The sequence below is a fragment of the Cibotium barometz genome, chromosome 45, assembly GCF_041138505.1.
Source record: "Cibotium barometz isolate CiBa-2024 chromosome 45, ASM4113850v1, whole genome shotgun sequence".
Taxonomy (NCBI): domain Eukaryota; kingdom Viridiplantae; phylum Streptophyta; class Polypodiopsida; order Cyatheales; family Cibotiaceae; genus Cibotium; species Cibotium barometz.
The window spans coordinates 43,305,876-43,324,398 of NC_141090.1; the positions used below are offsets into that span (position 1 = coordinate 43,305,876).

Sequence of the window (18,523 nt, forward strand, 5' to 3'; positions counted from 1 at the left end):
CATGCCCATAAGTTTGACACTCACTTAAACTGTGGCTGGCCGGGCATTTTAGGCTCATAAGAGGCCTAATGCTATTATGATGAGACTACTCCTATAATATATCCATGAAGTACATCACTTAGGACTTCATCCTAACTTGCTACCACACACTCTTGAAGCGGGAATCGCCATAAATACTCCGTCACACCATTACGGGCGCCCGTCCAAGTTGTAGCTTTGGACACTATTGCTTCATATCTTGAATGTATAACCCTTTGGTGTATCTACCGTGACTCCTTGATATAAGATAATGGCGGTAGCTCTTGTTAATCCCAGATTTGGATTAACATTCCCCCCTTCCTGAGATGGGGGCGATTGCGTTGAAGACCTTTGTGTGGGGAGAAGGAATAAGCTTTGTTGATGGCTTTGATGTTGAATGACGTTCAATGGTCCTTGTTCCTCCGGAAGGAATAAGAAAAGCTAGTTAATGAATGAAGAGGTTAGTGGTGTATTGGAAACTCCTAGCAAGGTGAGGGGTTTTTGCGAATGATTACATTTTTATATTTGTGTCTTTTTTTTTTGCTTACTTTGGCAAATCATCAGCAAGGTTACATGTGATTTTTGTTAGTGGGGACACTAAGAGATGTTAATAATGGGAGAGAAGAGGGATAAGGATCCAGAGGAACGTAGACTTAATCATCAGAATGAGATGATGATTTTGAGTTCCTCATTTGATTCATTGAAGCAACAGTCATCATTTGAAGTAATTGGCTTGTGAATGATGTCCCTTTGTGTGGCAGGATTGTTGTCAAATGTTATTGAGTATAGGACCTAATCCTGTCTTCTTCTGTCCATGTGCTTTTTATATTTTTATGCATATTTAAGTTCTCTTATGAAGCAGATTTACATGGATTGATGCTATTGGCCCATAGGAACCTTAATTGGACCATAATCCAAAAATTTCTGAAAATCTAGACCCTTAGGCTAAGGTCCTTCATGCTCATTTCTAATCAATTCTAATTGCACATTGGAAAGTTCTTTTTGAAATTCTGTTTCAGGGGAACTTATTTTAATAAGATGAGAAATTTTTCTATCTACAAATATTCAAAATCTGAATATTCTCTCTCTAGAATATTCTCTCTCTCTAAGTCAAAACAGTTAGAAACAAGGTCTTTTATATTTCTGAAGAGGGGATTGATTACAAGGGAAGATGCTGGACATTTTGAGAGGCTGGGGAGGAATCTTACATTCTCTCCCACTTGAAAAACGCGAGATGTCCTCATCTCGCAAACTTGGGATAATTTCGCAAGATGCACGAACATGAGACTTAGAGAAAAATTTAATTAAGATTAACCACCAAATAAAAAAGTCTCAAAGAGAGTAAGGGTCAAGACAAGAACAAGATTTAAACTTTATTCATTCTTGGAACATACACAGTAAAGATAGAAGAACTCTTTACACTTCCATAAGTCCGTCCATCATATAATCACAAAAGCAGCACTCACAAGCTGCGCACGTATAAGGTAACTCATCTATGGGAATAATTCTGTTGGTTATTGTCGCACCTATCTCAGTGGTATGAGGTGATCTAACAAAAGGACCTCTGAGAGGCAAGCCAAAAACGGGGTAAAGGCATATCTTCTGATGAGGAAGAAAACACGCCAGTAAGAAGACCCGCTCAGAAAACTCAAGATGTCTTGATCTCATGACGCAGTAGTATCGGGGACCCAAACCCAAAGCTTCAATAACCATGGCCAAGTGGACATTGTTACGAAAGTGCTGCTGACCCCAGGGTGTTACCCTAGTTATGTCTTGATAGGTCCGCCATTTGGTCTGAGCTACAGAAGTTCCTAGGTGAGGAAAAAGTGAGGGCTCATACTGTTCTATAAAATCTTTCTTCACAGACTCGCTTGCGTCTTGAAGGTGAGAAATCATCATGGATAAAACTAATTCCTGTTGCCAAGCCATGAAGGAGATTAAGAAGAAGGGAGATCGATGGAAGTAAGATTACTATGAGCGACAGGTAAAAGTTACGACTTATATAAAGAAAGGAACTAGCGTAACTTAGAAGCCAACGGTATCTTGCCACTGAAGTTTTACCGTCTTTCCATGATTTGGGTTTGGCATATATTTCTATGAAATACATTAAGAACTTTGAGATGAGGAGGTAAAAGAAGCTTGTAGGCTAAGTCACCTACTTTCATTGAATTCAGATATAAGGCTCACAATATCTGGGGGATAACTTCTTATACTCCCCAAGAGATAAAGAACTTCTTTTGGGCCGTACTCGAATGAGAACCAAAACCTTGGTATCCAAAACACCGATTTTCACTTCTGAACTCATTGTTCTGAATCCTTAAAACAGGCGGGCTCCTAAGAAGATATTATGGGAAAAGTGTCTTCCCTTTTTAAACAGAATCTTTCTTTTATTTTAGAGAGGGAATAATTATAAGATCAAAAAGGGAGATTCTTACTCCTGTATACCTCGAAGGTTGGGGGAGGAATCTTACATTCTACCCCACTTAAAAAGGCACGAGATGTCCTCATCTCGCAAAGTAGAGAACAACTCTTTTTTCTTAAGATCCAATTTATTCTGGGGTTCCTTATATTCTGGTCAACCCAACAGAATACGGGGATAAGTATCCCTTGTATAGAACTCATCAATAACAATTCATTCAGATCATATCATCCATATTTTTAACACGATAATGGTCCATTAGACCGAAAAATTTCTTTCTGAACATTCCTCCACGGAATTTTAAGTTAAGCAATTTCTCAAATTGTCATCCCTTAACTTGATCTACCGTGATAAGAGTTAACAGTAGCAATTTGACAGCACAATCCACTAATCTCATAGTGATTTGCTGAAATCATTATCATCATTCCAGTTATGAATATCATCACAGGGACTCGTCCCATTCATCCTCATTGAGGATTCGTTCAGCTTATTACATTTCAACCAAATTTCAGGGATCAACATTTTTCAATCAGAATCCAAATCAACTCATCAGTTCTCAAACAGAATTAAAAATCATATCAACCACATTCGAAATCATCATCTGGATAGCATTAATGCTTATAATTTCAAGTCTTAGATTTACTCGTATATACTGCCGGTAAAGAGCTGCAGTTATACCCTCGGTATATACGGGTAGTCATGCTACTTGGAACTATAAGGTAAATACCATCATGTCTAGGCCTCAAGCAAGTCAGGGTTCCATATAATTGCAGTACTTCCATTTGAAGACCCAATTACTAATTTACGAACTTTAGATTGAATATCAATTTGTATGAATTATATCACACAATTACAACCTTTTTGTGCTACTTGATAAATTTTTGACATATTTGACTTTTCAGTTGATCTTTATTAGCCAATTCGCTCTGATACCAACTGTGAGATCCCTGTTCCCACCGAGCAACGGATTCAAGATACTGGCAGCGGAAGTAGCACTTCTAGCGTGAGACAGGGGTCCCACATTCGAGGCCTCACCCACGGATATTCGGATAAGAGACTAATCCGTCGGTTGTTCCAAAACCGAACCTGGAAAAACTTCCTTTACCCGGAAAGCACGGGCGATTCCTCCAGGATAACTTTTTACTCTAACGTAGTCAAGATCATTTCTGATCAAGCTGATCCAATTGCATCTTCAAGATACTTGATCAGATCAAGGAAGAAACTTGCACTTGGATCATTGGGATCAACGCTTTTTTTCCCATTCAAGAGGCACAGCCGTTGATTCCTATCCATAGAACAATTACTGTCGGGGATTTACTTTATCTATCGTAATAACAAAAGTTGAGTCTCGATTTACGGATCCATCAATCCAGCCTAATCCCATCCAGTCCCATGGGTTAGCCAACCGCCCAACCACTGTAGTGATGGGATCCAATTAGGAATTTGGTTAGGTTTTGTCCCGGGTACCAAGGAAAAGAGTTCCAAGGCCCCCTAGCCGGAAGTTCATGCAAACATAAAACTAGTCACACCACTTACACACCCAATTAGAATTTGCCTTTTTCTCAACATTAGCTAACTTTAAAACAATCTTTTAATGAAACCATAGTATCACTGATCACAATCTTCCAATTTATCCGGTTGATTCAATTTCCCATCATTCCTTCATCAAAGTATCTATGGCATCATTGGCAACTAGAACGCTCACCACCTGTCCACTTAGGGGCCGTTTCAATAGTTCCTAGCCCATAATACTCGGCAATATAATCACTTATCAAGATGGACTCTCGTTGAAGATCAGCAAGATCAACCAACAGATCCATATAAAGAGCCATGGACTCATCCATTGAAGACCAGCAAGGTCAATCAACCAGATCCATGCCCGGTTTCAGAAAACAACTCTTACTCCTTATTCCAATATCTTCCTCGACGCACGCGTGGGTATCCTGGGCGACCCAGAGCCCGAGCACCGTATGGTCAGCACCCTCTAGGATCCTTCGCAGGTGACCTAGCGCTTCACTCATAGGCCGCTTCCTTGGTCCCTCATCCACCGTACCGGAAGCTCACCATTTTAATCGAACCGAGGCTGGTCAAGACCTCGGTCGACCTTGCTACGCGAGGAGACGTCCTCCATTGACTCTCCGTCAGCAGTTGCAACTTTATCAGTTAGGTCTCCACGACCTTAATCACAAGACGATCAAAATGCTTCCCCAGCATTTTTGACATAAAACAGCCATTTACAAACAGCATTTACAAACAGTTTACAGATACAATTTCTATATTAACTCTCATTTTTCCACATTATCCTTCATTAATTCACATTACTTATTCCACATTCCATTTATATGTGTACTCATCCAATCACATCATTTTCCAACTCTTCACTTCAGATTCCTTCACTTCACATATCATATATTCACATCCATATCCACATCCATACATCCACATCCACATCCACATCCATACATCCATATCTACATGCTTACCTCCATTTTCACATCCTCATTTATACATCCACATCCCATATCCACATTCATACATACACATCCATATCCACATCCATACATCCACATCCACATCCACATGCATACATCCATTATCACGTCCTCATTCATACATCCACATCCACATACATACATACATCCACATCCACATTCTCATTCACATCTATACATCCACATCTACATCCACATACATACATACATCCACATCCACATCCACATTCCACATTCACATCTATACATCCACATCTATATCCACATCCACATTCCCATTCACATCTATACATCCACATACATACATACATCCACATCCACATTCCACATTCACATCTATACATCCACATTCACATACATCTACATCCACATTCCCATTCACATCTATACATCCACATCTACATCTACATTCACATCTATGCATATACATCTTCATGCATACATCCATTTTCACATTCATACATCCACACTCCCATCTCCACATCCACACATCCACATACATACATCCATTTTCACATTTCCATTCATATAACCCCATATGCCTTCACATCTAATCTTTTACATCACATCCATTCTCGCCTTACCTCATCTCATACACATCTTATCACATCTTAATTCATCTTATCACCTCCTAACTTATTTCATAAGCATCTTATCACCTCTTATCACATCTTATACATCTCTTATCACATCCTGTCACATCTCATATCTATTTATAGAATACAAGAGAATTCTTATATTTGATATAAGATTTCTTTACACATTTATTTATGCATAAATTCTATTTAAGGAGATTAATACTTTCGAAGTAAAAATCAATCTTTTATGCATCTTCCTATGCATAAATTCATTTTAAATGAAAATGACACTTTTAAATTGAATTTCAATCTTTTATGCATCTTCCTATGCATAAATTCAATTTAGATGAGAATGACACTTTTGAATTAAAAATCAATCTTTTATGTATCTTCCTATGCATAAATTCAATTTAGATGAGAATGACACTTTTGAATTAAAAATCAATCTTTTATGCATCTTCTTATGCATAAATTCAATTTGATAGGAATTACACTTTTAAAATAAAAGAATTTCTCTTATGCATCTAAGTTATGCATAAAATCCATTTATGATGAAAATCACACTTTTAGTATAAAAACAATATCTTTTATGCATACCTCTATACATGAAATCCAATATGATAAAAGTCACACTTTTACAATAAAATAGCAACTTTTATGCATACCTCTGCATGAAATCCATATATGATAAAAGTCACACTTTTACAATAAAATAATCAACTTTTATGCATACCTCTATGCATGAAATCCAAATATGATAAAAGTCACACTTTTACAATAAAATAATCAACTTTTATGCATACCTCTATGCATGAAATTCAAATATGATAAAAGTCACACTTTTACAATAAAATAATCAACTTTTATGCATACCTCTATGCATGAAATCCAAATATGATAAAAGTCACACTTTTATAATAAAATAATCAACTTTTATGCATACCTCTATGCATGAAATCCAAATATGATAAAAGAAACACTTTTATAATAAAATAATCAACTTTTATGCATACCTCTGCATGAAATCCAAATATGATAAAAGAAACACTTTTACAATAAAATAATCATCAATTATGCATAACATAAAAATCAATTTCTCGATGATTACAATAAAATTCTTTCAATTAATCTAGGATGATAATTCCTAGAATATGGTAGAAAGTTCTCTTTTCATGCTTTGAATAAAATTATTTTATGTGTAATTTTTATAAAAGTTTTGCCATAGCTCCGCTACTATGACTGATAAATCTCAATTTATTTTGAAGGATAAAGCTTATCATTAAGAAAATGATTAGAATGATCTCTAATTGGATCATTAACCCAATAATGGGTTGAATCATCAATATTCATGAAATACATAAACTAAAAGCATAGAAAAAAGCCATTAATTTGACCTCAAGCATAGATTAATCTAAGCTTTATGAAAAGCTTCATTTGGATTGAGAATGGGTCATGAGTTTGACCATTTCTTGAGTGAGAGAGAGAAATTACATAAAAACCATTAGAATTAAGCATAAATAAAAATTTATGTAATTCTTAACTATCATTAATCAATTAACTTCAATAGCATTCATCAAATTATGTAACTCTTCACTACCATTCATCAATTTACTTCAATAGCATTCAAAAACCATTCCAATTAAGCTTCTCAAGCTTGAGAGGGATTGAGAAGAGAGAAACATTGAGAAATTATAAAAAATGATCAAAATTCACTAATTACCTTACAAATTGCTTGATTCTTTGTTCACGGTAGAGGCTCCCAACCAATCAATTGGTTAAGTGTGTTGATGGAGCCACCAATGGGGATTGAAGAAAGAGGGAAGCTTCAATTTCTTCAATTCGGAGAGAATTTTAGAGAATAGTAGAAATTAGCATTATTTCAACATAACTCTAGTATAGTAAAATTCTTCTCCTTTTTTTCAAAGGACTCATGTCCTATTTATAGGAGAGGGAAGCTCTAACCAAAGCTAACTGAATTCTAGAATTTTTTAAATTCAGTTTGGTTGAATTTGGACTAGATTTGGATCTAGTTTGGTTCCTTTTTTATTCGGTTTGGTTCCATTTTGATTTGGTTTGGTTCAAGAGAGAGGAGAGATAAAAATATCACATTATTTTTTAGTTTAAAACTCATTCAAGCATGTGAAATATGCACCTCCTTTAAAAAACTCCCCTTCCTTACATATGTGTCAAAATGAAATTATTATACCCAAAATATCTCATATTTTTAATATTGCTCATAGTTTTTATAAACCTTGTACATTTTCAACTCTTCATCTTATGTGAGCATTTACTTATTTTTGGATACCCAAAATATCTCATATTTTTAATATTTCTCATAGTTTTTTACTAATAAACCTTGTACATTTTCAACTCTTCATCTTATGTGAGCATTTACTCATTTTTGGATACCCAAAATATCTCATATTTTTTATATTACTCATAGTTTCTTACTAATAAACCTTGTACATAGTCAACTCTTCATCTTATGTGAGCATTTACTCATTTTTGGGTATCTTCTTTTACAAAATTGGATTTATCTCCTCCCTACACATGGATTGATGCTATTGGCCCATAGGAACCTTAATTGGACCATAATCCAAAAATTTCTGAAAATCTAGACCCTTAGGCTAAGGTCCTTCATGCTCATTTTCAATTAATTCTAATTGCACATTGGAAAGTTCTTTTTGAAATTCTGTTTTAGGAGAACTTATTTTAATAAGATAAGAAATTTTTCTATCTACAAATATTCAAAATCTGAATATTCTCTCTCTAGAATATTCTCTCTCTCTAAGTCAAAACAGTTAGAAACAAGGTCTTTTATATTTCTGAAGAGGGGATTGATTACAGGGGAAGATGCTGGACATTTTGAGAGGCTAGGGAGGAATCTTACAAGTGCGAGGGTCACCGATTTAGGTGTGGCACGAGTTTTATTAATGGAGTCCATGTTCACCCGAGCCTCTGAGCCATGCCTTTGTGTTTCTGAGCCATGCTCGGTCACTAAACCTATGAGTCTGTTTGTGGTATTCCATGTCCATAAGAATCTGTGATCCATGCCTAATTAGCCTCTTAGCCATGTTCGGACATCTAGGTTTACCTTGCAGATTATGTCATCCACTAGCCAGACGAACACGATGTTATTGTTGCAACATTTTGTGTTATTTAATTTCTTCTACACAACTGAGGATAGTTGCTCTTCAAACATGAGTGTTAAAAATATATATTTTATTATATTTTTTATGCACAATAATTATAAAAAATATGCTTGATTAATTGTGTGCAGAAACCAACTTAATAAATTGAATGTGTGAATGTGCACAAGGTTATTTTATGTGCGAATGTGCAAAAGGTTATTTAATGTGCGAGTGTGCACAAGGTTATTTTACGAGTTATTTTTGTTGGCCACTTGCCAAAAGGTTATACAAATTATTCATGCCGTTGTGCGTGGCATTGCTATATTATTAGCACATATGTTAAAAGGATTATAGTTATTTACACTTAGTATATGAACAAGCTCTAGTGCTTGAGCTATTTTTGTCAAAGTGGAAAAGCAAGCCCTATTTTATACGCACAACTATTAATAGCTCCTTGGGCTATATATTGAATATAATTCTCAAAATACTCATGTCATGGAAGTGGAGCTACACACATAAGGGGGGAGATTGCACCTAATACTGTGTTGATGGTGATGTCTACTCTATCTCTTGTTTTATTTTAAGCTATGCTTCAATTTTGTCAATTAATTCAAGCCTATGCTTTAATCCTTGATTTATATGTGAGTTTTGATTTATTCTTCAAAAAGTACATGAGATCCCGTGTCATTTGGACATTGTTGTCCAAGTATGGAATAACAAGGTGTAAACCAATCTCAGTGTACAGCATGATATTATTTGTAGATACAGGTGATTTCTTGGTGGAGATCTCTTGGAGGAACCTACTTATGTACACGCACATAGTATATAGTTTGATTTACATGACTATCACAAGCCTAGATTTGCTATTTGGTTGGCTTGGTAAGTTATTTTATGCAAGCCCTGATAGACACATTTAGATATAGCTAGGAGGATACTCAAGTAGATAAAGTCCACACTACATTCTGAATTTCTCTATAAGGCTAGTATACATGTATAGGTATATGGGTAAACAGATGTAAATTGGACTCGTGTAGTGTCTTACACATGAGATCTACTAACAGCTTTTTGTTCCCTTTTAGGAGTGTTGTTGTGGTAGCTAGAGAGCAATAAGAAAGATCTTATGGTTTCTTTCGAGTACAGAGGCTACATATAGGGCTACTACTAGCGATATATGCGAGCGATATATGAGGTACCTTGGTTATAGTAGAAGCTCCATATGGTGACATATGAGGTAGCTTGGCTGTAGTAGAAGCTACTTGCAAATATGGATCAGCCCATGGATAGGACAACATGAACAACATACATATGGCCAATAATCCAATGTATCATGTTAGGATAAAGGACATTGAGGTATGTTATCATTTTATGAGGAGACAATTCTAGCAAATGATGTGGATTTCGTTTATATCAGCATAGAAGATAACGTGTGGCTGACATCTTCATGAAGGCATTGACTATAAAGAAGCTTTATAGGTTTAGAAGTTGGGGGCATATAGTTGAGATATCGTGAGCTCAAGTAGTGCGGATATGGATGACACCTTTGCACTTATGCCAGTGGGGCAAGGTAATATGCCACCAATGGTTTACATACTATATGATAGCCACTTTGGTTAATTGAGTTATGGCATAGCTATAGTGCCACTCATATAGCCAAGTTCAAAGTATAGACCTTGTATGTTTTAGTAGTAGAGTACTTTGTCATATAGTATGTGCTCTTATCTTTATGTTATGGTGGTAGATAAGTAAGAAGAAATAAGAAAAATTATTCATCCATCTCTCTCATGTGTGTGATTGTCTACTCTTAGTTATCCATCTCTCTCTCTCTCTCTCTCTCTCTCTCTCTCTCTCTCTCTCTCTCTCTCTCTCTCTCTCTCTCTCTCTCTCTCTCTCTCTCTCGTGTGTGTGTGTGTGTGTGTGTGTGAAGAAGTTTGCTTATAAGGAGCTCAAGCTCTCTCTCTCCCCCCGCATTCTTCTCACAAATGTGAGCCACGCTCACAAGTGTGAGCATGTATATCCTAAAAAATTAATTCATTACATAGTTTAAGAATGAGCATATCCCATTATTCAAACCACAAATGATGATTCTTAGATTTTAAATACTTACATACAAGTGAGATTTACGAGAGTAACTCAAGAATCCATCTAGATATTAACATACATTCCAAACATGGAATTTTATTTCCCACAATAAAGGGCGATGTCACCTGCGTGCATGAACCTCAAGAAAACCCCCTATATATGATGCTCATAAGATGATAACACCCCCCCTATTTGAGCTTTTAAGGATACCTTTAAAAATGACTATGTCACCCCCCTCCTTATATCTATGTTTTTTCTCTCTCCTTAGATTAAATTATGTTACTTTGAACCTTATTGAGCGAACATAAGTACTTCATGCATGCTACTAAGAAGTAGATGTTAAGTACTAGGGAAATCATCACTATAAATCACCACATCCTATTATTATTAAAGCATGTTGTGATCATTTCTTGATATCATTACCATATATGCACCATAAAAGTGATGTGAAACAATGACACAACATACACATGGTGTCCAAAACATCTCCCCAAGCTAAGTGATAACAAGCTAACATAACTAAAAGTACTTGGGATCCCTAATGTAGTACAAGTGAATGGTTTTTGGAATGCTTATGTTCTCAAAGAATTTCATTGCTAAAAGTATTAGTAGAATGCTACCAAAACATTGTAAGAATTTTGTACAACTATGTTCATCAAAAGTACTTATGACATATCCTTAATGTTGCTATAGCCAACCCCATCCCCCCCAAGGCCCCCTCCCCCTAAATTAATTTAAGATTTAGTATTCACCCAAATACATGGCCTTACCCCTACCTTATAAGCTTATGCCTCATTTCAAAAAAAAAACCCTCTTGTACACTCACGTGATATCACAAGTTTTCTAACAGTGAATCCCTCGGGTTTTATTTTAAGTAAGCCTAAAAATTCAAAACAAAAGGGTTCAACGACCTCTGGGGTCCCACAACCTTGCAAATGGAATCTTTGGAAGGTCATCAAAAATCAATTCCATCTTCGAAACATAGATAAAAGTATAATCCTTTATCTTGATAAAAGTTTATCTTTAGGTTTGTAAGAGATCAAGATATTGGCATGGTTTTCATCTAGAAATCTACAGGTTAGTGGGGGGAGCTTGCTCTCTGGATATGGAGATGTCACACACTAATGAGGGGTGGGGAGACTTTGATAAGTACATAAGCTAAGTGCATCAAGTAGTTATTTCTTGGTCTAAGATTAAAAGAAAGAACCATAGCGTTACGTTTTTTGGTTTTTTAAAATTTAAGCAATGTGTTATTTTTTATAATCATATTTTATTGTAGCACTCAAAGATATTTCTTTGCTCAAAGCATCTAATTCCATCATAGAGGAGTCGAGATTGAAGAAAAATATATGATATTAAAGGACCATGCGAAAGTGGGACTCAAAATTCTTTATTTTTTTATTAATTAAAGGACCATGCGAAAGTGGGACTCAAAATTCTTTATTTTTTTATTAATCTCATTATGTTTGGAACTTGTAAAGAAAAAATCTAATGATTATTTGGTCGACAACATGTCAAGAGAATTAGGGAAGAATCTCAAAGGTTTTTTTGTTCATTTAAGAAAAAGACCTTTCGTATTTTTAAATACGCTACTTTCTTTTTTTCTTGATGGTAGGACTCTTCACTTAAAAGTTGAGTTAAAGTTTTTTTGGCGTGATAATATGGTATTGAATCGACTCTAATTAGGTTTGGAGAATGATTCAATGTTGAGGGTGACTTGGAACAATAATCAATATACAATGACACAAAGATGAAGGTAAGAAGAATGTTTCATATTTGGATTGAGCATGTAATGTATCCATGAATTCTCTGACTAATTAAACTTCAAATTTTTGTGTGTTATGTTTTATTAAATATATGTGAGGGATAAAATGGTTTGTATATTTAATATAATTACTTGTACATATTTCAAGGTCTAATTGGTAAGCTATTTTTAACTTCTTTTTCCCCCTCTATAAATGCAGAGGCACACGGTAGGGAAAAAGCTTGAAAATTTTATCATTTATGATCTTGCTATTAGTTGGCACATGTATTGTGATGTCTCTAAAAAGCAATGAGAAATACATGTTAGATCTCACAAATAATATCTAAGCGACAAGCTTTCATTCTAAGTATATCATTACCATTGATATAGATATTGTAGCATTTATATGGTAGTGATGGTTTGGGTAGTGATGTGTGGATGTAGGCTTATAATGGGCTGGGACACTTTTTCCCTCTTTAGGAGGTTTTTTCCCCCAAGCATATATACACACTCTTATGAGTGTGTTATGACCTTATCATGTCACTTCACTCATACTTCACTCATTCTCATCAATCTAATTTAAGTGTTGTGCTTCTATGTCTCTCTCCTTGCTTGCTGCATCTATGTGTGTTGCTAGAGGCACAAGCCCCAAATGTTAGAAACCTTGAAGAGCGTGCATACATGCAATGCATGATCAATTGTCAAGCACAACGACATCGTGACAATGAAAGTGGTTCAGGTGATAGCTCTGAAGATCATTCATAGAAGACCACAAGCGATCTTTTGTTCCAACCAGCACTTCCCAAAGAGAAGAAACCCATTGACTACAAAAACCTTCCAAATAAACTCAAAGATTACCCCAATCCCGTGTTGGAGAAAGAGTAAATGAAAAAAGCCCAAGAGCTTCTAAGGAAGGCGCATTGCTGAACTAGAGCTAATACTTGAGCAAGTGGTCGAGTACAAGCAACTGACCTCACTTGAGCAAATCCCTGATCCCATTCCAGATCCAATCATAGAACCAATGAGAACACCTTAGCGCCTACTAAAGCCCTTGACTAATACCGTAAACCATTCTTAAGAGGCCACAAAAATATCCAATTCCAGATCCTCTCTCTCTGGAACCAATCCGACTAGATTCCTTCATTACTATAGATGTAATGAATGGGATGTTGACACCAAGCCTAGCCACAATGTTTTGTCTTAGGAGATGTGGCCCTCATTAGGCCACCCACCCCTCGCACTCCGTAGCAAGCATTACTAGCATAAACAATCTCCAATCCATGATTGTCGATTATTTTGAAGCTGAAATTTGTATTGGAACTAAACCTATATCTTGCAAGTTTTATGTGATCCCAACACGTACAATGAAAGACAGTATCATCCTCAGAAGGGTATTGGACCGCATCATCAACTAGCGGGGGCGAAGAGGGATTGCAACACTTGATCTCCCCTTTAGAATGGTTGTGTAACCCTAGTGGATATGAGGGCACCCTGAACCTATCAACATCACAGGCCTTGTCCTCCACTTACGAGCCACCACCTTAGGTAAAGCTCTAACACTTCACAGCACTCTCACCATGCCACATCGACTAGCCCCTCAAACCATTATGGAGACCTTAAGCCTCACCCACGCGCGAAGAAGAAGACCACTCCCCAAACCTCAATCTCAACAACCCATCTCATGGAAGGTACCAAGAAAGAATGGGTACCCAAGAGTGCCTTGACTAGCCAAGGAAAGTACGACACCCATGCAACGACCATTTGGCCCAAATCTCTTACATGAGCTGAGATCTACCAAGCAAGAGCCCCATGCAATACCCAACCCCCGAGCCCCATTAGATCCCTGTCAAGCTGCTAGAAGCTAAGGGTTTCTACAAAGAGAACCAGTCCGTCTGGGTCCCAAAAACATTGTCATCCGCATAATCTTGGAAGCCAAAAAGATTCAAGTGGTGACAGCGGACACCAATTCAAGCCCAGTATAGCCAATGTTTCATTGGGCCCCAACTAGGTTGTTTTAGAAGCATAAGGCTTCTACAAATGAAACCCCTATAATTGAATTCCAAAGTTAACAAAGCCTACATAGTAAGCCTCTACCACCATGCCATCAAATGCCAGACCAAAGATGGAGTGGAGACCAAAAGCCATACTTATGATGCCAACTCCAAAGATTAAGCAAGTCCACCTTGACTCAATTAGAGGAATCAAAAGATTCTGTAGACTTCGAGCAATAAGAGGCATCACCTTGCCCATGTGTAGTGACCTTTCCATCCTTGTTTCCCATTGAAGAAGAGCCAACCATGGTGCCAAGCCCTAAAGAGAACCATGCACACACTTCTGCGACAGTGCAAAGCAACCTCAGGGCTCAAAGAGATCACTATGACCTCCTCAACACATTTGTGCTCCATACCACAACTCGCAAGCTGGAATTGGAAAGACACTGCTCAATCAAGCACACTAACAAAGCTAGGTTGTCTTGGCATCCAAGCTTTTGCCATTGGATGGGAAAACAAGTCTCCGCCCTTAATTGCTGAAAGCACATACACACGATAGCTCGAACCCTAAGCCCATGCCCCCCCCCCCCTTCCCCAACTTAAATATACAGTTACTACCTTCACCAGGAATGATAAAAAAAACTCAAAATTCGAAAAACACAACAAGAAACATCAAAAAATAACTAAAAACACGCACATTTGTACCTCGTGCATGCACATTTACACGTGCATGTAGCCACTCTTACACCACATTTTCACGCAAATACATGCACACACCATTTCATTCACACTCTTGTAGATGTGCACATGCACAAACATCACATTTGCACCCTGCTCGCACGTGCACATCCCCACTCGCACGTGCACCCACCTTCACACATTGCACACACTTTTTTAACATGCACCTTTACACCCGCACTTCCGCATTCCCCTACACATGTGCACACACATTTGCTTGTGCACGCACATGCACGTGCACACCCTACACATGCAGCCATATTTACACTTGCACGTGCACCCCACACACATTTGCACGTTGGACGTTGCGCATGTGCATCCCCCTCCCATTTACTCTCGACCGCGCACACACCACTTGCACCCACATTTGCAAATGCACTTGCACATTCACTAATACTCGCACCTGCACATGCAACCCCATTTGCACCATCCAGGCACGCCACACATCTTTTCACCCGCATGTGCACACACATCACTCACACGTGCGCACCAATCCCTCATATGCATCATTCTCCCATTCACATGTGTGTGCACCCCTCCCATTTACATTGTGTGCATGCACATTTGGATGTGCATGCACCCACTTACACATTCACTTTTGCGTCTACTCTTACACATTCGCTCCTGCACATAATTGCAGTCATAGCATGCGCACACATTCATGTATTTACACCTGCACATTCACCCATGTGTGCACATGCTCACCTCTGCTCATTGCATACCCCTTTACACATTTACACACCGCACGTACCCACACACTTGCATATTTTGTGAGCACCCCACATTCACCTTGTGCTCGCACTCACACATCTCCCATGGAAGTTTACCAAAGGTTGTGCATCAAATACAAATAAGTCATTGTACAAGAACCTCGAGGACAATCTGATCTTTTTATGCGACATAAGGCTTAACATCAACTTTACAACTACTATAATGAGCACGTCCTCAACAAAGCTTTGGGAGAACCATTACAAAAGGCAAGAATACAAGTGCCAAAATATATCAAAGTTAAATAGGAGACGCGATTGCTTAAATTTTGTGCATAACCATGAATGGGTGACATACTGCACTTAGTGACATTTTAGTACTTCACAATTGATTTAGGGAATCATCAATAGAGTGCCTTCTATGACACTTTCATCTAAAAACGTTCTATACAAAGGAGTGTGCTTTACTTCATCCAAGGCAATATGGTTGAAAGGAAATCTAAAAGTTATGAAAACACCATAGAAATAGCCAACAAATTTATAACGTAACAATGAGTGGTGCATGGAGATTACAAAGACCCTTTGTTCACAAAGCCTATTGTGACTTTGTGGAAAAGCGTATCATGAACGGAGGGGTCGAGCTAGTCTTGGAGAATTAAGCAAATATCTTTACAAGCCTCTTGAAAAGAAAGATCTTCTAGAGTGGTATTAGACCATGGAGAATGAAGCAAACATCTTAACAAGGCTCTTGAAAAGAAAGATCTACTAGAGTGCATCCTCATTGAGTTCACATCAAAGCGAAGAGATATTTCACTTTCAAATTGACATTTAGAGGAGTGTTAGAAATCAATGATCCATTTCTCTACTTATAACTACATGAGTACTATGAAGTGTCAACTTTGCGCTATCTCAATGCCTTGCAAGATCTAATATTGAATGTGGATAGTGATAGGTAGTACATTATCAACTAGGCTACATTCTAGATATCTTAGATAAGTTTAGTATCAAATGGTTATAACTATCCTAGATAAGTTTAGTATCAAGCGGTTATCAATATCTTATATAAGTTTGGTAAATTATCATATATGGCAATTCACTTAGGATTGAAGGAGATATTTCAAAGACATTGTGTAAGAGCCCAAACATTCACACTGGCATGTTCACAAGAACCACAAAGCTATGCCAAAACATTTGGCCCATTTCAAATAAACTCATGAGGTGTGTTCTTGTCAAGACACATCCATTCATATTGTTGAATCAAAGCAACCAACACATGGTAACTTGAAGCATGCATACAAACCATCGAGAAAAGTACCGTAGCATAAAAATTGGGCTTGATTCTATTAATGCACATAATATTTGATGTCATTCTTAGGAAACTGCAAAAGGTAGTTGTGAAAAAAAAAACCTTATGATTAGAAGTTCTTAGCAAGACACCCATGTAACCCGACTGCACAACAGTGCAACTCAAACCAAGGGAGTATGAACTATGCAAAAAGTTTCTGAGGTGTTCAGTCTCATTTCCTAGATTATGAAAAGTTAATTTCATCAAATTTGTCCAAAGGAACCATCACATGACTGAATATATCGAATGATTCCTTCTAAACAGAGGCCCGTTTACATGTGTAACATTCACAATCAGATACATCAACACTACGGCATTTACAGAACTCACAAACGTTCCCCCTACTTTGGTCATCATTGGTGGCCTTTGGACATGAAATAGGATGTGAAAAGTTCCTTCTATAAACACTCCACATTAATACTATGTAGGTATGTCACAAACATGCTAGCATAGGTCGATGTTTCTCAATGCATGCTTGTGCATGAGTAAATGATTATGAAGGCAAAATCTTGTATGCACATCAAATTGTGAGCAATATATTTCCAAAACCGAGATGATGTTGCAAAAAGTGCCTACTTAAGGCATTACCTTTTGTTTTGGTCTCTACCTACAAAAACATAGGAAACCAGAAACCTGGCATCAAAATCAAATTCCCAAGGGGGATCGAATGGCATAAATTCTTAATTTGCAATAAGTCCTTTGTAGCGAGCATAAAACAAGATCGTGGAAAAAATAATGAGACATACTACTCCAGTGAGAAGAACCACCTGCAAGCCACTGTAAACTCCTTAGTAAAAAGAACTAAATGTTTATAGGCAGCGATGTAATTATCAGAAAATGAGTTGACCTCCTACAGGTGGACAGCTTACTGTGCATTCACAGAGACACCTACAAACAGGGGGAAAACAAGTTACCCATTTGAACACATAGTTATATCCAATGTTCCAGGTATAGGGGATATTCATGCCAAATATTCCCGCAACTGCTGCATAGAGAGCCATGACCACAGTTCCTGCGCTCAGGACTAGCTCCAGCTGAAACTCGTGACTTTCATTATTAGAAGAGGAATGCACCCTCCCTCTACCACTCACCCACCTCCATTAAGCTGAGAGTACTGCAATGCTAAAAAAGTAGATTACAATGTCATCATGTGCTGGAAGGTAATCACACCTGGATGAGTTGATTTCGGTGATTATCAAGCTGCAAAAATCCGGGTAGCCTTAGTAAGACCATGTTTCACCACAATCCACACATACAAACATTATAGACTTGCTCCACTGT

At 37.4% G+C, this 18,523-nt stretch overlaps 1 protein-coding gene across 8 annotated transcripts in view; it reads right to left on the reverse strand.

Moving 5' to 3' along the window:
* Positions 1–17,622: 17,622 nt before the first annotated feature.
* Positions 17,623–18,523, reverse strand: part of LOC147612795 (magnesium transporter MRS2-I-like) — a 52,428-nt gene continuing 51,527 nt past the window's right edge. For 3 of the 8 annotated variants that reach the window (XM_086783415.1, XM_086783418.1, XM_086783414.1), the window contains 3 exons: positions 18,413–18,442; positions 18,157–18,276; positions 17,623–18,019 (listed from right to left, as the gene is read on the reverse strand). In XM_086783415.1, coding sequence (XP_086639541.1) covers positions 17,888–18,019; positions 18,157–18,276; positions 18,413–18,442 — 282 coding nt within the window. In that variant the 3' untranslated portion in view covers positions 17,623–17,887. The remainder of the gene's footprint in view (positions 18,020–18,156; positions 18,277–18,412; positions 18,443–18,523) is intronic. The other 5 variants (XM_086783417.1, XM_086783413.1, XM_086783412.1 and 2 more) reach the window with 4 other exon arrangements.